The sequence below is a fragment of the Silene latifolia genome, chromosome X (assembly GCF_048544455.1).
Source record: "Silene latifolia isolate original U9 population chromosome X, ASM4854445v1, whole genome shotgun sequence".
In the NCBI taxonomy this organism is placed as follows: Eukaryota; Viridiplantae; Streptophyta; class Magnoliopsida; order Caryophyllales; family Caryophyllaceae; genus Silene; species Silene latifolia.
Genome location: NC_133537.1, coordinates 116644749 through 116669126, shown reverse-complemented (window position 1 = coordinate 116669126; position 24378 = coordinate 116644749). Strand labels below are relative to the sequence as shown.

Sequence of the window (24378 nt, the reverse complement as noted above, 5' to 3'; positions counted from 1 at the left end):
AACATGCCATTTCTGTTTTTACAGACTACCTGAATCCAAAGGAGATGGTGGAGATGATGCAGAAACACCCACAATCCAGTACAAACGACTGAAGACAACTGCAAATCCTAATAATAGAGGAAGAGGGAGAGGTAGAGGAAGAGGACAAAAGTAGGGCTAGGAATGTAATGCTGGTAGGACAAACAAGTGATATTGTTCCAAGAGTTGTGTGATATTGTTGTAGGTACAATGGTAGGAAATAGAACTTTTTTTTTCATCAACTCTTAGTAAACTGTGATATTGTTTCAGGAGTTGGGTGATACTTTGCTTAAGTTGTTGTGATATTAGTTATCAGTAATAATAACAGCAGTCAAGGTTCTTAAAATCTTTTTCTCTTTGATATTGTTTTGGTACTCAGTGTGATATTGTTCTGTAAACATGTTGATATTGTTGTATTTATTCTCTAAAATAAATCAGAGGGTAGGGTTTGAAAATTCCTTTTTAGTTGGATAAGTTGTGATATTATTAAGCAGACAAAATTGTGATATTGTTGCACTCACTGGTTGATATTGTCTAGTATGTACTGTGATATATCAAGGGTTTGACAAAGTATAACTTCTTTTTGTTCAATTTCTGGAAAACTGTGATATTCTTTCAAGGGTTGTATGATATTATGTTTTAGTTGTTGTGATATTAATCCTCAGGAACAACAACAGTGGCTTAGGATATAAAAATCCTTTTGTTGTTTGATATTGTTGGGGTACATACTGTGATATTTTTGAATACACATGTTGACATTGTTTGGTAATTGTGATATTATTGCACTCAGTGGTTGATATTGTCTAGTATTTAATGTGATATTTCAATCATACTTTTGTAATATTGTTTCCTTAAAACATCCAAATGTAGTGGTAATATTTATGAATACTGGTGATATTATTTCACTTGAGATGTGATATTCCTTAGAAGTATTTTACAATATAATACAATATAATAAAATACGTATACAAGCAATTGTAATGTTGTGATATTGTTTAACTATTATGATGATATTGTTTTTGTGTACCAGGTGTGATAAACCTTCAAATGAGGTGGGATAGTATTTAATAATGGCAACAAAACGACATTAGTAATTATGCGGTTTTTATAACGTTGATACCCAAAATGGAAAGAATACAAAATTGATGCCATGTGGAATGACATACAAGGAAAAATTAAATAGTATAAACAATGAAAAGTCGATTCTGAAAAGTTGATGATATTAAATAAACTTCCTCAGCATGCAGAAGCCCTTAATCACTATCAACAAGTGAAGAAATCTGCAAAACAAACAGACAAAAACAGTGACATAACGTTAGCAAGAAGTTTGACAAAGTATAACTTCTTTTTGATCAACTTCTGGTAAACTGTGATATTGTTTCAAGGGTTGTATGATATTATGTTTTAGTTGTTGTGATATTAATACTCAGGAACAACATCACAGGCTAAGGATTTAAAAAACCTTTTGTTGTTTGATATTGTTGGGGTACATACTGTGATATTTTTGAATACACGTGTTGATATTGTTTGGTTGATTCTGAAAATAGATAGGGATTTAAAAATGATAAATGTTGCCAGTGACAAGTGATATTGTTATTAAATTATTGTGATATTGTTTCAAAGTAGACAACTTTTAATATTGGGATGATATTGTCTACAATCAAGTGTATATTCTGATAGTGGGTAACAAGGTACTGATATTATTTACCATAGAATGTGATATTTTTAGCGTGGACTACGATATTGTTTATCGGGGTCACACTTCAAAGAATCGTGGTATAGCAAACATAAAACTGAAATAATAAAAGGTGTAAGACAAATTACTTACATCCGGATTCATGATCAAACGAGTGTTGTGATGTATCAACAAAATGGATTAGGGCAATTCCGCTTATCATGATGTTCCATTTGTTTACAATTATTGCAAAATCTTTTCGGCTTTTGTGCCTTTGCAACAGAGTGATCTTTCTTGGACATCAACCTCTTGCCAGTACCCTTGTTTTTTGATTGAACATGAGGTAGTATACGAACCTCAGATGAAGACTTAACCCCAAGGAGCATCTCCAACTCTTGGTGTTTAGTCAATTTTTCAACACCAGAGACTTGAAATTTTGTCTAAATTTCTTGATAATGAAGTCAGTTCATTTATGTGATTTTCAGGCAGAGATTTGAGCAGTGTTAATGTTGAGTAGAATTCGGACCAGGCACGTCGAAATCGAAGCTTAGTGACATCCGACGAAGTAAAATCATCCAACAATTGACCGTGAGCATCATACAAGGGCATTTTTTAGTGTTCTTTGTCCACCTACTGAGAAGATACTTATCAGGTATCTTTTTGATCCCTTTACCTGATAAAATCTAGATGATGTGTTTACATATGTAGCCCTTCCTCTCAAACAGCTTGCAGGAACATGTTGCATCAAATGTTGAAGGATTAAATGCGACAGTGTAAGTCTTATTGAAGATAGAATCTTCAACTTCTAGGAACCTTGTACTGCCCTCCCTTGAAGAATCACCAGCACTACATGAGTTTAGAGAATCAATGCACTGCTGTTGGAATTCATAAAAGAGAGCGTGCGTATAAACAGTCGATGCATGAACCTCGAGGCTAAGAAGGGTTTTGGTTTGAGGTAGGGAGTGATCACTATCTCTGTCAAGAGATTTTTGGGTGTAGCGTTACTGATCCATAGCACTTTGAAAGCGCATCCAAAACTCAACAAGTGTGCCATGAGGATTTTCAAACCGCTTAAAGAAGCTGTTTGCGCTCTCAGAGCGTTGCGTTGTTCTTAAAAGACAACCAAGAGGAATATCACGATAATACGCCGGAATCCAACGTTGCCGCCTGGAAAACAGATATTGCAACCATGTATTATCTTCCAATTGAAACTCACGATCAACGAACACCACCTCTCTTCGAAGTCGAAGGCTCTAACTCGAATCCCAAACAACGAACTCGGGCGAGTGACGAAGTCATCTCTTTGGTCAATGTCGTGCCTACCTTTTCAGGTAATTTCTTTATAATATGCCACATGCAATAGCGATGGGCGAGAATCGTAAAAGCAAACGGGACTGCAATTTTCATAGCAGGACATTGATCGGTAAAAAAGCAATGGGGTTCCTTCCCACCCATACAATCTAAAACTTTTGTGAAAATCCATTTAAAATTCTGGTCATTCTCCCTAGACATAAGCGAAGCGCCAAAAGTGACGGACTTCTTGTGATGATCAACACCAGTAAAGGGAGCAAAGATCATGTCGTACTTATTAGTTGAATAGGTTGGGTCAAAAGTCACCGCCTCACCGTATAGAGCGTAATTACGACGTGCTGCTGCATCAGCCCAAAATACACGAAACAAACACTTATTCTGATCAATATCATAGGCAAAATAAAAACCTTCCGGGGTTTCATGAAGGTGTTCCAACTGGTCTACAAACATTTGAGCATCCTTAAGACCTATAAAACACTTGATTTCCCTTCCAAAATTCTTAAACTCAGTCAAAGAAGCTCCAATATTTTCATAGCCATCAACATATTCCTTGACGGACCTGAAAGTAGAGGTTGGGCCAATATTGACCTTGCAATTATCAACGGTTTGTTTATGTTGCAAAGCAAGGTTCCTACATTTTTTCTGAAATTCTCTATACTTGAGTGGAGAGAGACGGTGGTTATGGGAAGCATGAAACTGATCAACAACAAAGAATGGCACTTGAACTTGGTCAATTTCTTTAATAACAAATCTAAAGAAAATCCTAGCTTTACAACCAATCCTAGTAACCTTAGTCTTCTTTGGATTAGAGGCCTTGACCATTGGCTCCTCCTCCTCACCAGTAATGGGTAATATTGTCGGCTTAGAATCCCTAAATCCTTCCCGGTGACACACAATCAATTTTGTCCTAATATCTCCACTACTACGAAACCTTTTCGTTGAAGATTTCCTTGGTTCAAAACCACATGCTATTGCATAAGTCTCATAAAACTGTATACCCTCGTCTAACGTAGCAAAAGTTTGTCCTATTGTAGGTGTAAATTCAGTTGCAATATTTCTGACCCACTCTTCAGAACCTCCAGGCGTCACCATCAAAGAAAGACGATTCCCAGCATGCACCTCATCAACGTCTATGCATTGTGGAGAAGGAACATGTACCACAGGGACAACAAGAGTATTTTCTACAGCAAGAGAAGTTGAGTAAACAAATTATAACAAATATAACTAGATTATAACAAGACTATGATATTGTGAAGGAATGCATGTGATATTGTGCAACATAAAACGTGATAATCTTGATGAATATAAAATAAATACGCAACCGTATTGCGGCCTGTAATCTACGTGACGGAATACATGTGATATTCTGGAGCATAACATGTGATACAAATATAACAAATATAACTAGATCATAACAAACTATGATATTGTGAAGGAATGCATGTGATATTGTGCAACATAAAATGTGATACTGATGAATATAAAACAAATACGCAACCGTATTGCAACCTATGATACTTTGAAGGAATACATATGATATTCTGGAGCATAACATGTGATACAAATGCACAGAAACTGATTACAAGTCATGTACTGCAGCATATGATATTGTAAAGGACTCAATGTGATATTCTGAAGCATAACACGTGATACTAATGCACAGGGAGAAATGACCAAGAATGTCTCGCAGACCTTTGATACTCGTAAAGAATTCAATGTGATATTCTAAAGCATAACATGTGATACTAATGCACAAAAAGTAGTTGCGAGTCATGTACTAAAGCCTATGATACTGTAAAGGACTCAATGTGATATTGTATAAGGGAAACTGATTCTAATGAGCAGTAAGCAGGCAAACAAAAACTACGAAAATGTGATACTTTTCAGAATTAGTTATGATACTGTACTGAATAAAAAGTGATACAAAAGGAAACTGTTAAATAGCGATTTAAACTTGAAGTAAACACAAGCAGTGAATGCAAAATAAACTTGATGATAAACAAAACAGAGAATGAGTACATTATTTGTTATAGGTCAATTAGAAGATGAAAAAAACAGAGATTAAATTTTAACGCAACAAAAATAGCAAAAACTACATGTTGAAGAAAGTATATAACCAGTACATGATTTTAATACATAAAATAGCACAAATTGATGAATACGTGACTGATGTTGATGAATTATAACATCAATTATAACAAAAAACCAGTAATTACACAACGAATTCAGTCGAAGATACAATAACAATTAAACATCGTGCAATAAAACAGGAAAACAGAAGGAAAAAATTAAAACATCAAAATAAAGAAGCAGAAAACGATGAATTACCTGACATTGAATATGTTAAAACTGAGGAAAAAATAGATGAAGACGAATGATGAAGAAAAAGTGAAGGAGAATAAGCAACTGAGACGAATTTTGAAGAAATCGCTGGAAATCAATCACGGATGATGATGAACACAGGTGAAGATGACAACGAGAGCGAAGAAGACAACTACGCGCGGAAAATTGACGGCGTGAGAATGAAGACTATGATTGCGGAAGAGAGAGAGAAGAGAGAGAAAGTAAATGAATTCAAATGGTGAATTTGAGCTGATAATAGGGTTTATATAACAATTTTAGGAAATTACGAAAATACCCTTACTAATAGCTTGATATAAAGCAGTATTGTTATGACTCATGTGTGATATTGTCGATGGACTCATGGACTCAAATAATTAGGTAGGACTCATGTGATCCTAATTCTATATATATATATATATATATATATATATATATATATATATATATATAAGAGTAAAGTTCTAATGAGTCCACCATATATTTTGAGTCCCTAAGTCCTCACTACATCCCTTGGATATCCCACTAAGGATGGTTGAGATTGAAAGCAAAAAAGTATACTTAACACTAATGAGTTTCCTATACACTAATTAATCCACTTTATCTCTCTAGCTTTAATTATCCATTCACTAATGGATTAATTATACACAAAAAAAATTTTTGAGCATAATTTTTTTTTTTGGACTGAAACTTTTATACAAATGTTACTACACTTTCACTGTTTTAAAAGTGTAATTTCAACGGAAAAAAGTGTAATTTCAAGAAAAAAATTGCGGTTTGACGGATTTTATTTTGAAATTTGAAAATTTGAAGCAAATTTACAATATATTTTGCGTTTTACGAGTGTAACTCAGTTTTTCGACAAATATTATTTTAAATTTTTCCAATTTTAACACAACTCATTGTGAATTGAGTGACTTATAAGTGTAACTTTAGTCTTTTAAAAGTGTAATTTTAGTCCAGGTAAGTGTAATTTCAGTCCAATAAGATTGTTATTTTTAGTCCAGGAGAATGTAATTTTAGTCCAGAAAAGTGTAATTTTAGTCCAGAAAAGTATAATTTCAGTCCACTGAGAATGTAATTTTAGTCCATTGAGAGTGTAACATTAGTCTAATGAGAATATGAGAATATGAGAATATGACCAAGTCCATGGAGAGTGTAACATTAGTCCAATAGTAGTAAGTGTAATTCTAGCAGAAAAAGGTGTAATTCTAACAGGAAAAAGTGTAATTCTAACAACAAAAAGTGTAATTTTAATAGAAATAAGTGTTGTTCTAGCAAAAAAAAAAAGTATAATTTTAACAGAAAAAAGTGTAATTTTAATGAAGAAAAGTGTAATTTAAACAGAAAAAAATGCAATTCTAACAGAAAAAAGTGTAATTCTAACAACAAAAAGTATAATTTTAGCCGAAAAAAGTGTTATTCTAACAAAAAAAAGTGTAGTTCTAACAGAAAAAAAGTGTAATTCTAACAGAAAAAAGTGTAATTCTAACAACAAAAAAAGTGTAATTCTAACAGAAAAAGTGTAATTCTAACAACAAAAAGTGTAATTTTAGCCGAAACAAGTGTTATTCTAGCAGAAAAAAGTATAATTTTAACAGAAAAAAGTGTAATTTTAATGGAGAAAAGTGTAATTTTAACAAAAAAAAGTGTAATTCTAACAGAAAAAAGTGTAATTTTAATTGAAATAAGTATAATTTTAATAGAAACAAGCATAAAATGGAGTAAAAATATCGCATGAAAACATTGGAGGCGGGAATTTCAAAATTTGAATTTTGAAATCATTGGAAGCATAATTTTTAGCACACAATAGGTAAATTTAAACAAAATAAATTAAAAAAACGAAATATAAATATAAATGCGAGATTTTTAGCACACAATGTGTAATTTTTAGCACACAAGACGAATTTAAACAATATGAGATTTTAAAAAATATAAATTAAGACGATATTTGACATATGAAATTTTAAAAAAACTTAACTTTTCAAAGATAGATCTAACTTTATGACATAAAACAAAAACAAAAAAACAAAAAAACAAATCTAAAACTTAAAACAAAAACTTAAAAAAATAAAATAAAAACAAAAACAAAAAAGGGAAAGAAAAATAAAAACAATACGGAGTACAAAACACAACATTATGACCATTTTACATAACCACCATCAAAACATTAAAAAAAATGAAAAAAGAGAAATGAAGGACGAAAGGAGGCAGGCGGAGGGACAAAAATGGCTGATGGAGGACGGTAGGCGGCAGGCGGCAGGAGAGAGTGTTGGTGGTGGAGGCAGGCGTGAGGATGGCGGTGGTTGTGGTCGTGGGGGAGGTGGCTGTGAGGAGGTGGATTCGGAATGTGGGTGGGTAGCAGGTGGTCGGCGTGGCAGGGGGTGCAAGGAGGACGGAGCTGGTGAGTGGTGGTTGTGGGGCGGTGGGAGGAAGGAGTGGTCGGTGGTCGGTGGTCGTGGTGGTGAGTTGTCGCGGATGGAAGGAGGAGAGGTGGCAAAGGAAAGAGAGGGTGACGGTGGCAGTGGTGGGTGTGTCGTGGGTGGTGGGGGTGGCGGCAGATGGTGGTGGTGTCGGGAATGGTGGTGTCGGGTGAGGGGGTGGGTGGGTGAGGAAAAGAGGGGAAATTTTTTTTGAATTTTTAGGTTTTGAATTTGTTGGGTTTTTGATTTTATTGGGTTTTTGATGGAGAAGGTGAATGAATTGTGTGAGATGAGAGATAAATGGGTGTGATAATAAATTATATATAGTGAAATTAGTGATAATTAGGGTGGATTAGTTAAGGTAGTGAGAGAGAGTGTTTATTTTGCTAATTAATCACCTTTTTTTGCTTCCAATCTCAACTCTCCATCTTCCTCATCCATTGGCCCTAAATGGGACTTATGGACTCACACCTTAAAGGTGGACTTATAAGATCTCAACACTATATATATATATATATATGATAACGTTGTATATACATGTGGTGACTAAAGAAATTTCTAACACAAGTACTCAATTACAGATCATGAACCCAATAACTTGATTAGTGGAGTTATGGGAATGGGTTATGGCTTTTACAGCTTCACAAAGCACATAGAATCTACCTATAACGGAAAGTTCTCATACTGCTTTCAAAGACAGTACACCGACCACCGGTCACCAATGTACCTTCGATTTGGAAACGATGTTTTACCTGAGCAAACGACAAGTTTAAAAACCACAAGATTATACAGAAATGCACGTAACCCTCATTCATATTACCTAAATCTTCAAGGCATCTCTGTAGCAAACCAGAGACTACGAATTCCTCCTAGTGTTTTCGCAACTAGAAATGATACAAGCGGTGGATGTATTATAGACACAGGTATAGAAATGTATCTTATTTTTTTAAATTTTATACGAATTCAATAAACAAAATTACAATATAATTTATGCATCTAATTTATTGATTTTAATTAAACCTAGTGCATAACCATTTCTATTACAATTTACACAATAATTTTATAGGAAACCAGCATAAAATTTTAAGAGTGAGAATTTTAAAAATTAAAGTGTTATTTACACATCAAATTAATTAAAGTTTTGGTTTATTAGAATTACTTATCCCCTGTAACTTTGTGGTTACCACGGATCTCTTAACCAATGTGTCGCTAACACACCTCAAGTGTCGCAATGAGCGTGATTATCTCAGAGGCGTACAAGATCTTTACTAGAGCCGTAAACAGCTACATCCGAAGAAATATCACTAACTTGCGACGATCGAGACTCCCTGGAGATGCATTTGAGTTTTGTTGGGTGCTTACAAATGGCAACTTACATGACCTACCTAAAATTACGTTCTATTTTGAAAATAGGGTTGACTTTATCCTGGATGAAGGAGCATCATTTTATTTCAGCTTTGAAGATAATAGACATTTTGTTTGCTTGCCATTCATAGATATTAAATTTGATGAAGGACATATGACTGCTCTTGGAGGTTTTCGGCAGATAGATCATCGCATTATATATGATACCGAAAATTCCTTGCTCCATTTTGCCAAAGTTGATTGCTCCACAAGGAATTAGTGAAAGTGGAGAATTGATTATAAACTTATTGATTTGTGTCAAAATAAACTTGGAATAAGAAAATCATGTTGGTCATGCAAAGTGTGATTTGAATCTTTCTGTTTTCTTTTTTAAAGATTGTTCTTCGCCTTAATTAGGATGGAAAAAAATTAAAATAATAGAATAAATATATAAAATATGATTAAGAAGGTAACAACATGAGATTTTGCAACTTAAATAAATAATCACGAAAAAATAAATAAATCTATATGCGGGAATTTTATATAATACGAGTCCACACGAGCCCAAACCCATCAACCAACGGCTAGCTCTCCAAACGGCTCCTACCATCTATTTAGAGCAACAATCTTCACTGATCATATATGTTGATTTACTATCCGGTAGCATATTATTCACCTTCCGTAAATATCGTGTAAACCATGTATATATAGATAGAACATACTCATATGTACACACAAGAATATACAATATACTTTGCATATTATCGACATATCAATTCTAATATGGTATCAGCTAGGTTACCTTTTCTCTAATTCAAATTTCATTCACTACGCCTCCTATTCTCTTCTCGAAATTTCACGATGACAAATCCCACCAACACCGAAATTATCGATCCTTCGGAATCACAAAACGTTTCCTATATTCAAATCAAAAATCCGAGCAATAATATCACCCAAATCGTGTTCAATGGCAACAACTATGACGAATGGTCCCGAGCTTTTCTCCTTGCGTTGCTTGGAAAAGGGAAGAGAGAATATCTCGATAGCACCGTGACCAAACCCGCAACCACGGCAGCCACATATCCGTCCTGGCGGTCCACAAATGCCCTGGTGACAGCATGGATTCTCAATTCCATCGATTTCTCGATCCGAAAAAACTATTTCTCTTCGTCCTGAGGCTAAGCAGGTATGGACCGACATTAAAAATCGCTTTTGTCAAAACAACGATGCCCGTGTTTATCGTTTGCAGGCTGAACTCCTTGCGTGCTGTCAAGGACCAACTGAGTCTCTCATGGCTTATTATGGAAGGTTAACCTCCCTTTGGGACGAAATTCTTGACATCGATCCGCTTCCATCATGCTCTTGCAACCCGTGCTCTTATGACTGGGTGAGCATTATGGATTCTCGTCGCCAAAAGAAATGGGTCCGTGATCTACTCATGGGCCTCGATGATCGATACGATAATGCTCGCTCCCAAATCCTCGGTATTAATCCCCTTCCTAGTCTTGATTTTGTTTACAACAGATTACTCCAAGAAGAAGGAGTACGATCCCTCAACCCTGTCAAAACCGAGTCTAGACCTGACCCTATGGCTTTTGCAGCCCGTGTTAACCACGGTCATAAACCTTCAGGGGGACATCGTGAGACTCGCACTGATCGACCCAATAACCTAGACAATCGCTCTTTTTGCATTGCTTGTCAGAGACCGGGTCATTTCTTAAAGGTCTGTTATAGGGTGACTAGGAATTTTCCGGAGTGGTGGGGTGACCGACCTAGAGACCGTATTTACCTCCCACCCAATGCAACCGACATGAGTCAGGCTGTGTTTGTTCTGGAAGAGGCAGGCCGTGCTCGATGGGCACAAAGCAAAGCCTCCACGGCTGCTTCCTCTTCACGTCCCAAAACCACGGACTCTGCTCCTGCCTTTCCTCGTGTGCACATGGCCACTGGTCACGCACAACCTACCGGTAATACCGCCTCTTCCTCTCGTCCTCCGGTAAATACTCTCGACAGGCTCGATCTCAATAACCTCAGTCCCAAGGAACTTGAGGAAATCACACAATAGTGGTAATCTCGTAAGCCCGACTCCGCTGATCACTTAAACGGTAATGGTTCTTTCTTGTCTTGGATTATTGACACGGGGGCCTCCCATCACATGTCAGGATGCCTTACTAAATTTATTAATTTACACGACATCACCCCTGTGAGTGTCGGCCTTCCAAACGGAGACACGGCCATGGCAACTCACAGTGGTGATATTCAATTATCTAATTGTCTCACTTTACAGAATGTCCTGTATGCTAAGAATTTAAAGTGTAATTTAATATTTGTTTCAAGTTTATTGCTCGACTCGTCTCTGATTATACAATTTTCTCAACAATTATGTCTAATTCAGGATCGTTCCTCGAAGACGGTGATTGATGTGGGTGAACAAATCGAGGGATTATACTATTTGACGGGTGTTCGATCAGCTGAGGTCCATCTCTATACCGCAAATGTCATCAGTGAGGTAGAATTATGGCATCTTAGGTTGGGACACCCTTCTTCCGACATTTCCCGTTTTTTGCCTATTTCGAATAAATCAAACAATATTGTTTCTTTTCATCTTCAATCGATCTTAACTCAAGTTCTATACCTGCAAATAATATGAAACCAATTGGAGGTGACTCTTACGGTTCTAATGTTAGGTCATAAGCCCAAAATGAACAAGTAACGAAGGAGTTATGGCCGTTTTACGAAAATTGGTCAGGCTGAAACCGCAATGGGGTGCTTCCCGCAAGACATACAAACAACATCTTTATCCCCAAATCAATCTTATATTATCATTACAATTCAATTAAATAATAACATGTAATTAACAAGGAATTTCATATGTATACTTTGAGACGGAAATCAATAGTTTACATATCCAAGCAACCAACTTTACCCAATTGTTCTCAACTCAATAGTCTACAAACTAACAATTTCATGATATAATTAAACACAAATATTAAGCATGAACAAGATGGTTTACTCACTAATTCATTCATGTAACTAACCCAATTCATCCATATTAACACTCATGTAACCAAAAGACTAGAAATTTCTCAAACAACCATAAGATGGTTTCACATACAAACTTATTCAACAATAAACATGTAAAACATGTAAAGATTCAAACTTTAACACACATATGAGTATACTACAACATATAAACACACAAAATTGACATGATGTCGAGTAACCTATCACCATTACCTTTTGCTCTTCACATTTCCGAATCAAAACTATTCCGGGTTGTCCGAGTAAACATCTACACGCAAAAAGAACGATTTAACATGGAGTCTCGTGCCATAAAAGCCACGGCCAGAGGTTAAATAGGGGGGAAGTTGGGACATTTATTACCTAGAAATATGGAGGGCAAGGAGAAGAAGAAATAGGCGCGAAAATCACCGGATTTCGTTGAGAAACGAAGAAATGGCATCCATCTTAAGATTGATGTTTGTTAGAGGTTTAATGGAGTGGTGAAGAAGAAGATGTATGCTGAAATTTTAGTGAAAGAAAGTGGTGGTGGGGTCTTAGGATAAGGGTTAGGTAGAGAGAAAAAGGTGGGTAGTTGGTCTTAGTCAAACTTGGTCAAAAATCACATTTTAAGTCGATTTTGCGCTAGAAAACATGCCTCAAGCCTACTATAACTTGAGTCGGGAATTATTATCATTATTATTATATGACTAAAATTATGTTTTCCATAGAATTTGGCCTTCAAAAATATTATACTTTAAATAAAGCAATTAAAGTATTTTAAAACCATTTTACGAAAAGAGCGGGTGTTACAACTACCCCCACCGGTAAATGTCAAAGGTGTAAGGAGTTTCTTAGGCCATGCAGGATTCTACCGCCACTTCATTAAAGATTTTTCTAAGATTGTCAAACCCCTTACAGAGCTTCTTTTAAAAGATACTCCATTTGTGTTTACTAATGATTGTCTTGAGTCTTTTAATAGTATTAAGAAGGCTTTGATCTCCGCACCTATAATCCAATCAACGGATAGGAACTTGCCATTCGAGCTCATGTGTGATGCAAGTGACTATGCATTAGGTGCTATGCTAGGCTAAAGGAAAGATAAGGTGCTCCATGCTATCTACTATGCTAGCAAGACCTTGGATGCGGCTCAAATCAACTATGCCACCACGGAGAAAGAGCTACTTGCCATTGTCTATGCCTTAGACAAATTCCGCTCTTATTTGATTGGGTCCAAAGTCATTGTTCATACTGATTATGCCGCTTTGAAGCATCTCCTAGCCAAGCAAGAGGCCAAGCCAGGGATCATAAGATGGATCTTGCTCTTGTAAGAATTTGATCTTGAGATTCGTGACAAAAAGAGGGCCGAAAATGTTGTTGCCAATCACTTATCCCGATTGAAGTATGAAAATGGAGGTATTAATATACTTATTGATGATTCTTTCGCCGATGACTCCTTGATGATGTTGGAGGCCAATACTCCATGGTATGCCGACATATCCAACTTTCTAGTTGGAAAGGAGTTATCACCCGACCTTTCATATCAACAAAGGAAGAAGTTCTTACATGATGCCAAGTTCTTCCTTTCGGACGATCCTTATTTGTTCAAACATTGCTCCGATGGGCTATTACAGAGATGTGTCCCACATTGGGATGTGAAAGGGGTGCTAGAAGGATGTCATTATTCTTCTTATAGTGGTCATCATGGACCATCCAAGACCATTTCAAAGGTGTTGCAATCCGGTTTCTATTGGCCTACCATGTTCCAAGATGCCAATAATTTTGTGATGGCATGCGATGCTTGCCAAAGGACGGGCTCAATTTCAAGGAGGCTCGAGATGCCTTTGAATGGTATCTTAGAAGTAGATGTGTTTGATGTGTGGGGTATCGATTACCAAGGGACATTTCCTACATCAAGAGGTAATCGTTACATATTGGTCGCCGTTGATTATGTCTCTAAATGGGTAGAGGCAATTGCTACTCCCACCAATGATGTCCGAGCCATGATTACCTTGTTCAAAAAGATCATCTTCCCAATATTTGGTGTGCCTAGAGCGGTTATTAGTGATCGTGGTACTCACTTTGGTGAGAAACAACTTGATGCATTGCTTGCAAAGTATGGGGTTTCTCATAGAAGAGGCTTGGCCTATCATCCACAAACAAGTGGCCAAGTAGAAGTATCCAACCGTGAGCTCAAGTCCATACTTGAGAAAGTTTTTGTCAAATCAAGGAAAGATTGGAGCATGAAGCTAGATGACACGCACCTTATGGACCTACCGTACCGCGTTCAAGACACTTATTGGTACATCACCATATAGGTTGGTCTATGGAAAAGCTTGTCATCTACTGGCTGAGATGGAGCACAAGGCATATTGGGCGGTCAAGGAGCTAAATATGGATGCCAAGCTAAGTGGAGAGAAACGGTTATTGCAACTCAATGAGCTTGATGAATTCCACTTGCAAGCATATGAAAGTTCTCGTCTTTATAAGGAGAAGACGAAAAGATTGCATGATAAGAAGATTCTTAAGAAAGAATTCAGGATCGGTGATAAGGTGTTGCTATTTAATTCCCGTTTCAAGCTATTTTCGGGAAAATTGCGATCAAGGTGGTCCGGTTCGTTTACCGTCACTAATATCAACAAGTTTGGTTCCGTTGAAGTGATGACCACCAATGGAGAAAAATTCAAAGAAAATGGCCATCGTTTGAAGGTCTATCATGAGAATGTGATCGTTGGAGTTGTAGAGGAGGTCACCGTGAATCCTCTACCTATGGAAGCTTAACTCATTCAAGCTTCTTACGTCGTGCGGGACATAAAATCAGCGCTTCTCACGAGGCAACCTATGTTTTTATTTGTTTTTGTTTTTAATTTTTGAAAAATTTAATGTTTTCGTAGAATTAGAAATAATTTCTAGACTATTTGGTAATTTGATTTGTGATTTATAGGTGATTGAAGATGAGAAGAAGGTTATAAGGAGGATGTGCACGCTTTCCCATGTAAGAAACCCCATTCGGGGTCTTAACTTTCAAAAACGGAGCAAGGAATAAGAAATACGGAGTGAGGAAAGTCAACGCATAGAACTGGTCAACCCCGATCGGGTGGGGTGTTCCCGATCGGGGACATGGTTCCCTCGGTTCGTGGCTTTTAATTAGAATGCGGGAATATCCTCAAAGTTCTTCATTTCTTAAACATTTCGACGGTACTCCTTTCTTACTTCTTCTCTCATTTTTCTTCATTTCTCACTCAAAATCACACCAAGTACCACTTCCATCAACAAGATTTCAAGGTTTGTTTATCAATAATCATCAAGTAAGTTTCTACCTCATTTCTCTTTGATTTCATCCATTTAATCCCCTTTAATCCCAATTTCTCAAACCCTAACTCAATTTGGGGGTTTTTGATTTGTCACTCATTTATGCTAGAAATTGGTTTTAATATGTTCTATTATTATTTGTAGGATGAATTAGTTCACTAATTTATTCTATTATGCTTGATTTGGATGATTATATGCTTGTTTTGAGGTGAAATTTTTGTCTTAAATTTCAGAAGTTTCATGGCTCCTAAAAAATCAAGCAAACAAGGTCCTTCAAAGAGGAGGAGATGTGAAGCGGAGGCATCCCATGCTGCGGAGGATGTCGAGATGCAAGAAACACCGGAATGGCATGATTCATCTTTCCCACAAGTCATCTTCACTACTAAGAGACAATGGGAAAATTGGGTTTCTTTGAGAGCCAAAGGTATGAAGGCAACCAAATTCATTAATCATGATTCCTTAAAGAATATTGGTCTTGATAAGCATGTTAAATCATTGTTTAAGGGTCTTGACATGAAATTTGCATACATTATGAATTATAAGACCTTCCCCGAACTCACCCTTGAGTTCTTTTGAATTTCACAAGTCAAAGAAGAAGGATTTTATTTATGGTATAAGTTTCCGGTTGTTTAATGAAGACCATAGGATGACTCTTGGTGCATTTGCGGACATTTTTCAATTAAAACATGAGAAATTACACATTGAGTCACCCTCCCATTATAACCCCAAGAATACATGGAATGTCATTTCCCATCGCCCATTTGTTGATTGGAATCATGTACCTCACCAATACATTCACTACCCCACCATTTGTATATGGCAACGATTCATGGGTTGGACATTTTTGGGTAGAAATGAGCCTCACTCGGTGAGGATGTTGGAGGTAGAAATTTTGGGTGCATTTTTAAATGTTGATGGTGGTGAGAATTGGGGGATTAATCTCCCTTACCACTTTGTGGTTCATTTGACTAAACAATATAACCCATCCACTAATAAGATAGTCTTGGGTGGGTTGGTAACTAGGATTGCTAACAAGGTATGCCGTTTTAACAAAGAGACCACACATTTGCAACCTTTGCTTTCATCGGGGGAGGCGGGTGACGGACTTGATTATGAATATTTTCTATCTTTGAATTGGTTTAGAAATTCTCACCCCAATATGATTTGGAAAATTGGTAGGAATGATTCTATTAGTCTTCCGGGTGAGATTTCCGAATTAAAGGCAATTGTCCACACCAAACCCCGTCGAGCGGGTGCCCCCTTTGAAAGCCCCACTTATCTCTTGAAATTAGGTGCGAAGACACCGGTGCGAAGACACCTAATCCACTCACTATTGTGAGACAAGAAAGAGGTCAATCCTCTAATGATCCTCCTTCCACCTCTAACAATGATTTAGTGGATATGATGCGTGACTTAAGCCTTAACATGACCACCATACAAAATGACCAAAGACTTGTTTTGTACCCCATTTATGATCACTTTGCTAGGCAAGGGGTTATTCCCCAACAGGGCCCTCACTCTTCATTATATACTTGGCACGAGGGTGGGTTTCCGTCTTCTTTGGGTTTTGATGCAAATACTTATGAGCCCGGTCCAGATTATTGTGGTTCGGATTATGGAGTGGAGGCCATAGGTGGTGGTTATGGTGGATATGGAGGCTATGATGGTTATGGTGTCTATGGAGGAGAGACTACTAGTGGGAGAGATATTTATGGGTATGTCAATCCTTTCCAAGTTGGTGACCAAGGTGGAAGTTCTCAAGGTGATGGTGCGTCGGGATCTGGTAGAGATCAAGCACCAAGTGCAAAGTCGGGCTATAGCTTTTGGCCCTTTTCTTGATGAGTTGATGATTGAAAGAATCCCCCGTATACATACTAGCTTTGAGGGAGGCTAGCTAGTCTAGTAAGTATGCTTTCCTTTGCATTTAAGTTATTTTTCCTGCATCCCATTAGATACAACCTCTAGTCTTACTTGTTTATCTGCTTTGAGCCGTTTTTACGGTTATTTTGGATGCTTTACATGTTGGCACATTGAAGACAATGTTGTGTTTAGCATAGGGGGGGGGGGGGATTGCATTTGCATTTTAATTAGCTTGCATTGTAGAAATTTCTGAAATTTTTTGAAAATTGTGTTGCTTTTGCTTCTTATGCTTTGTTTAGCCTACTTTTTGTCATGGTAAATTGCTTTCATGGGGATGTCTTGACATAATAGGTGGAAGATGAAATTTGAACCAAATACGCTTGATCTTGACTTTTGGCAAGCCACAAAATGGTAAGGTAGAGCCTCCTTGGTCCGATACATCTATATACGGTCTCACTTAGGTGAGTGTAGGTCTCCTTATGGTGTGTGTTATATCAATAACGCACAAATATGTTTTTTGTTTTATCTCTTTATAAGTATTACTTTCATAATATGCTATGCATTTGAAGCCATTCACATTGACTATGTTGCCCATTTCTAGCCCCTTCTTACACATATTTATATCTTATCTAGCTACATTCTATACTTGCCTACCTTATTAAGCTAGTAGCTATGTCATTGGTGTTAGGGTGCTCATTTGGGATATGCTTTAATTGTGTCATTGTGAGCTTGGTCATGACGAAATTGCTATTTACGGAATTTGATTATGAAAGAAAACCATGAACTAAAAAGAAAGTTGAAAAAAAAAATGAAAAAAATTAAAAAAAAAAAAGATGTGAAATGAAAAGAGAAAAAAAGAAGCATGAATTGAAATGGAAAAAAAAAAAAAAAAAAAAAAAAAAAGAAGAAGAAGTTGAGTTAAGAAACTCTCATGTTTTTATCATGAATTTTTGGAGAGCATTCTTATGATTTGTATTGAAATATTGGGATTAGTTTGGGATTGAGCATCCTTGCACTTGGTTGTTGCTAACTTGACTTGGCTCCACATACCATAATTCATATGTATTCCTTTTTTTTTTTACCCATTACATATTGTCTTCTTCTTACCCATTGACTTCTTATTCATGCTTGCATTTGATTGTTTTGACTTGTGATTTGAAATGACTACCATATTAGATTGCGGGCACACTCTCAGGAGTCGAGGATAGGTGAGTGCTACTCACATAAAAATCCTTTCACATAAAAATGAGTATTGAGTGGATCGTGAGAGTCCAAAGTCAAAAGATCATGCAAGGGCTGAAAAGTTCATTTGAAGTCATTCATGCTACGCCGCCATGTAAATCTCATCCATGTTTATGCATTATCCTTATGCCCATGTTGTTTCGGGATTTGAGTCATTATGTTTATTGATATTGGATTATGCAATTGATGGGAATTGTTTGCTTGCTTGAGGACAAGCAAGGGTTTAGCTTGGGAGAGTTTGATGTGTCTAATTTATATACGAGTTTACCCCTTATTTTAGCTCGGTTTTATTTGATTATTGCACTTTTATTAGTGTATTTATGAGCTAATTTTGTGTTCTAGGTGTCTTTGCTTGTATTCATTGTATTTTGTAGGAAATGAAGCATTTGGTAGCTTTTTCCCGTCAAATTTGCAAGCACTAAAGTTCACGAGGCTAAAAGAAACAAGACTTGACCATGAAAGGGCGTTTTGGAGAATTCTGAGCAAAAGAAATTTCGAGCATGAAGAAATGAGCATGGGTTGATGCAAGTAAAGAAATGGAAATAAAGCCCAATCAAAGTCCAAACAAAGTCCAAAAGATCAAGTCAAATTGCAAGCTTTGGATTCCAAAATGTGCTCTAAACTCGAGGAATTAAGGAGCATTAAGTCGGAACTTAGGATACCCTTTGCTAATTAATCAAGAATTAATAGCAATAAACGTAGAATCCTGCGTCCCCGATCGGGGTAGGGTGTCCCCGATCGGGGTTACCTTCCCCTATGAGTTTTACGTTTCACCCTTTATTCCTATATAAAGGGCGCTTAATCCGTCATTAGGGATCATCTTTCATACACTCTTCATACTCTTAAGCACACAAATTCTCTTAGTTTTCAGAATTAGTTTACATTTCATTAAGCATTTCCTTATTATAAACAATTTACTTCAATCATTTGTTCTTTATAATTCAAGCATTCTATTCAAGTTATTTTGGTTTATCATTTGAGTTCCCCTTGTTCAAGTTCTATTTCTCGTGTTACGGTAATTTCATTACTAGCTTTAATTTGTTAACTCATTCGTCATTTCCTTTATCATATAGTTTTCATTATTGTTGTTAGCATTTTACATATTTTTATTAGTTTGTTACAATTCGTTATAAATTTATTATCATCATAGTTTGTTCTAGCAATTTTCATTTACATATCTTATTATTAGTCATTCCACCAATCATATGTTATCATCATTTAGCATATTTCTAAGTCTTATAGATTCATTTAGTTATATTTCTATTATCATCATGTTTATTAATTCATATGTCATTAGTTTAATTTCTAATATGAGTGAGTAGTTCATTTTGTCTAAGGAATGGGGAAGCCATGCATAATTAGTGATTGTAATTGTTGAAAATAGGATGTTATGATAGCGTTTAATCATTTCTATCGCATGCTTGTATTATTTGCTAATCTTTGGTAATTGATCACTATCTTAGATTAAATTTGTTAATTCACTTTTATAAGTCGAGAGGCACGAAAATGAATTAGACTAAGCATGTTTTAATAGACCGATCTAGTCATAGCGAGAGCTCACTAGAACCCGTTCTATGGTTGACAATAAGGCCGAGAGGTGGTATTTTTGTTAGGTATGTGTTAGCCTATCAATAAGTATAGATATTTGAGGCTCTACACGCATATAAGGTTCTTCCCACCCGACTTCCTTTCTAGCGGGTTTTGGAGAAGTATTTTAGAAAAAATTACAATGGCGGGTCAAGCTTACAGCAAGTTTTGGATAAGTATTTTAGGACATTTTTCATGAACTTTGTATCAATTTAAATAAGGATGTATAAATAATTTACTAATATAGTAATATATAAAACATACTTTGTAATACACAAGGTATCCAGGTTAATATATAAGGGAAATATTAATATATTTTATTTAACAAATTATTATAAATATATTACACTTATTTGATATTAAATACAATCGTTCAAACATAAATAAACTGTATCATTTCACGTATTTGATAAACTAAAATTAATATTATGTGTTGATAACTATTGTTAAATAGTACACAACATGTAAATGTACAAAAATGCCATATATCTTTATCATAGTGACTCAAAACTCATGCTTTGTAGCCATTATATTGTTAAGAAGTGATTTATCACATGAAGAGTGACTATTAATAATGAAAACACATGGACCCTGTCTACAAATAATGATCACACTCAACGTGGTGGCTTACACATCATTTGTAATACAAGCGAATCATCAAAGCCCCCAATCATAGTGATAATAATAGGTTTGCATCTCACCACTAATTATGTTCAATATGATCAGACTTTCAATATAACTCGGTTTAATTATATGTCTAATTAAAGAAGAATGAGAACACATTCTCGACAAAAAGCCATGATCAGACTTCTAATACAACTTAATTTAATTGTAAACCTGAGTAAGTAAGAGTCACATGCAAGTAGAACAACAAAACATTCCCCAATAAAGTCTTGACCTAGAGCTGAACGCCTAAACCTAGTCAAGACATATGCGGCTTGCTTAAGATATCAATTAAGAGAGTAATAAGCCTTATTTATGTATATATAGACAGACATTCTTAACTCTTAAGTTTATCCTCAGACAACAACAAAAAAAAAAAAAAAAAAAAAACCCCTAAGTTTATCACAACATTGCATATCTCTAAGTTGGAATGAGTTTTACCACCACCACCACTTGAACGTCTATTACGCTGACAACGTCCCCGAATGAAAGGGTGTTTAGCTTACTTATGTGATCGAAGGAAAATGCATACTCCATCTAGTAGTGGACAGAACATTGTCGAGCATTTCCCAAATTATTTAACCTACATCTCTTCCTCTTTGCCAATTAAACAAGTTACCATTAAACCCAAAATCATAAAGTATGCAATCATTCAACGAGTCTCATAAAGCACCCATATGCCTCTTCCCCCTAGGCACCCCCACCTTTATTCCTTTTTCGCTTAATATTTCATTGAGATCACCGAACAAAATCGGGACCTCGCATCCATGAAAAAGTTAACATCAATCTCTATGGTTTATGCTTATTACTCAACTTCGGCCACCCGTAAATGCCCCGACAGCTCTCCACACTTAATTTTCCTCATTATTCAAAATGTCAACGACAACATGATTTTTGTTGTAAGAAATTAACTTGGCCTTCGCATTTCTATCATAGTCCTGAACTTTCCTAGTCTTCCATTCCATCCATTACCACTAACACAAAAACCAGAAGAAAACCCACATTTATTAGGGGTTATTTATAACAACTCCCTACCATTTTGTGGGTCTTTATAATGAAGACGATATTTGGATCTTCTCTATAGAATGATTGCAGAGAGTGCTCAGTGAAGGGATCGTCCAATCCCTAACATTTAAAACTAAAAGTCTTCATTGCTCTTCATGGTGTTGTTTTCATCATCCACCTCTACTCTCAAAAGGAAACACGCATATGTGAGGGGCGTATGATATAGGAGTTTCAGATAAAGGTAATGAAAACAAAAGTAACCATTCCCTTTGGTTCTACGTGTTTGTTTTTATCGTATCAATCATTCCCTGGCCTTTACCTTCTTCTTTACCCTAAACTTCTCTACACTCATGATCCTCCTCCCCCCATCTCCCCCACAAACAAGGGTATCCGAGTTCATTTATCTACCAAACCTCCATATCTATAACACACCATCATCGACTCACCAATACCGCCACAACCACGTGGTACCACCTCCGACACCACTCATCCGCCACATCGCCCACCATCTTTCTTTGTCGGTCGTCGTCACCACCCTTTCCTGCCTATCGTCGGTCGTCACCCTCCTACCCAAACCACCCTCATCGAACCACCCTTCTATTCACTAAAACCCTAAAACAACCTCATCACCTATGTACATAACAAGCTCCCACAACCACGAAAACCCCTCCCCCCACAACCCAGCCCAAAATCACCATGTGGTGTGGCGTGTGGGAAGCCCTTATTCCCTTGAAAATACCCAAGCAAATCACCATTCAAAACCAAAGAAAAATAGGGAGTAGTAATACACTCCATTATCAGATGACTAAAAAACACAGGGAAGTTTAAAGCCTTCAACATCTCTTTTAAGAAACTTCATTCCACAGAATCATAGGTTTCTCCAAATTAATCTTCATAATTACCCTCGGAGGACATTGCTTCCTATTATAAAGTTTGACTAGATCATGACAAATTAAAATGTTTTCAAGTATAGATTAATTAGGACTAATGACATGGTAGGGCCTATTAGGACCAAATTTCACACAATTTGTATGTACCACGTGTCGAGCAAGGAATGAAAATGACTAGGTGACATGGATTAGTGACATGGCAAGTGTGGTCAACAAGTCAATAATTATGGGCACAAGTGCAACCATATAGAATTGGTCAACGGGAAAGTAAGAGTCTTATGTGGAGTTGTTATTGTGAAAGCCAAGTCAAAGGGCTAGGACCATGTTTATCGGTCGTTCTTGCAGACCTATCTAGACCTAGTTCCTGCATTAAAATACTAATATATACTTCTTAACCTACTTACTAGACCTAGTTCCTGATTTTGTTATTTTATCAAGTCCTAGTTAGACCTAGTTCCTCTTTTTTTAACATCATATATTTTTATTATATCCTTACATCATAATATTATTTTGATAATAATTATAAATGTATATACAGTTAATATAAATCAAGGTTTTAGATAAAAATACAAAAAAAGAAATACGATTTTATTAAATAAGAAAAAAATTGACAAAAGCATGAAGTATTCGTATCAAACATGCACCAATCTCTGGCAAAGCTCACAAAAATTTACCAATAGGTCTCACTTGTGATCGATATATCCGTCACAAGCTTGTGACAGGTCAATTATCACCCATATGGGTAGATAAGACAAAAAGTAGAATGCATAGGGAATCTCAAATGACTTGTTTTTATCCTCCCATGTGGTTTTATTTGACCCGTCACAAATTTGTGACAGATATCGACCGTTACAAATGAGAATTTGTGAAAATTTACGGTTACCAACACTACTAGTCTACTACACCATCTCATGGGCCCACACATGTCAGGAGTCAAAGTATGTGCGTTCCAATATGTGGTTTATCAGGTCCAAGTTAGAACGTGTGGAACGGAATGTGTTCATGAGATTTATTTTAGTTTACTTTTTTTTTTTGTCCTTATTCAAGACTTGACCCTAATTAACCCTACCTATAAACATATTAGGGAATATGAGGAGAATGTCAAGGGAAACAGTTGGTGAGATATTTCTAAGGTTATAAAAGAAGCATCAAATCCACAAAAAAGGGCAGACATCAGAAACTATCACGAATTCATAATCTCCACTCATTACTATTCCCTCCGTTCAACTCCACTTTCTAAATTTGTTTTTTACATTGGTATTAAGGAGCGAATTAAAAAAACTATTAAAAATACATAAAAAAAGAGAATGAAGATGTTAAAAATATTAAAAAAATATAAAGATGAAGTTTTATGGTGGATTAGTGTAGGGTATGAATGACATTTTTTTTAAATATAGATTTTCAATAAGGATAGAATGGTCATTTTTTTAGCCAAATAAGGAAACATATAAAGTGAAGTTAAATGGACGAAAAATAAATACTTACAAAGTGGAGTTGAATGGAGGGAGTAACTATCAACACATACAAGTGGCCATCCAAAGATCATTCTTATCAATACTTAGCACCATAAAACTTGTATCGGTTCACAATATCTTCCGATCCGTTGGCTCGTACTTGTATCTGGATTTCATATAGCGTCACCAATTTCTTGTGTCGTTACTTCTTTACATTACCCTTTGCTTTGCTTTGCTTTCATCGTTATTTTCGC

At 36.1% G+C, this 24378-nt stretch overlaps 2 protein-coding genes across 2 annotated transcripts; one reads left to right on the top strand and one right to left on the bottom strand.

The window, feature by feature from the left end:
* Nucleotides 1-1271: 1271 nt before the first annotated feature.
* On the bottom strand, nucleotides 1272-5339 carry LOC141618172 (protein FAR1-RELATED SEQUENCE 5-like). Its single transcript, XM_074435280.1, has 5 exons — nucleotides 5333-5339; nucleotides 3017-4185; nucleotides 2394-2565; nucleotides 2050-2120; nucleotides 1272-1298 (listed from the first exon to the last, which is right to left on the bottom strand). The coding sequence occupies exons 1-5, from the start codon at nucleotides 5337-5339 to the stop codon at nucleotides 1272-1274; spliced, it is 1446 nt and encodes a 481-aa protein (XP_074291381.1).
* A 9127-nt stretch (nucleotides 5340-14466) lies between these two features.
* Nucleotides 14467-14892, top strand: LOC141618171 (uncharacterized). Its single transcript, XM_074435279.1, has one exon. It carries the CDS (start codon nucleotides 14467-14469, stop codon nucleotides 14890-14892), a length of 426 nt encoding a protein of 141 aa, XP_074291380.1.
* The last annotated feature ends 9486 nt before the right edge of the window (nucleotides 14893-24378 follow it).

What these genes read in the sequence shown, in the direction of transcription:
- LOC141618172 (XM_074435280.1), bottom strand. An exon ending in TAAAGAAATTACCTGAAAAG is followed by an intron (nt 2,566 to 3,016) that starts GTAGGCACGACA and finishes TTCCAACAGCAG; the next exon opens with TGCATTGATTCTCTAAACTC. An exon ending in TGAGAGGAAGGGCTACATAT is followed by an intron (nt 2,121 to 2,393) that starts GTAAACACATCA and finishes CAAAATTTCAAG; the next exon opens with TCTCTGGTGTTGAAAAATTG.
- LOC141618171 (XM_074435279.1), top strand. Translation starts at nt 14,467, where the DNA reads ATGGAGCACAAGGCATATTGGGCGGTCAAGGAGCTAAATATGGATGCC.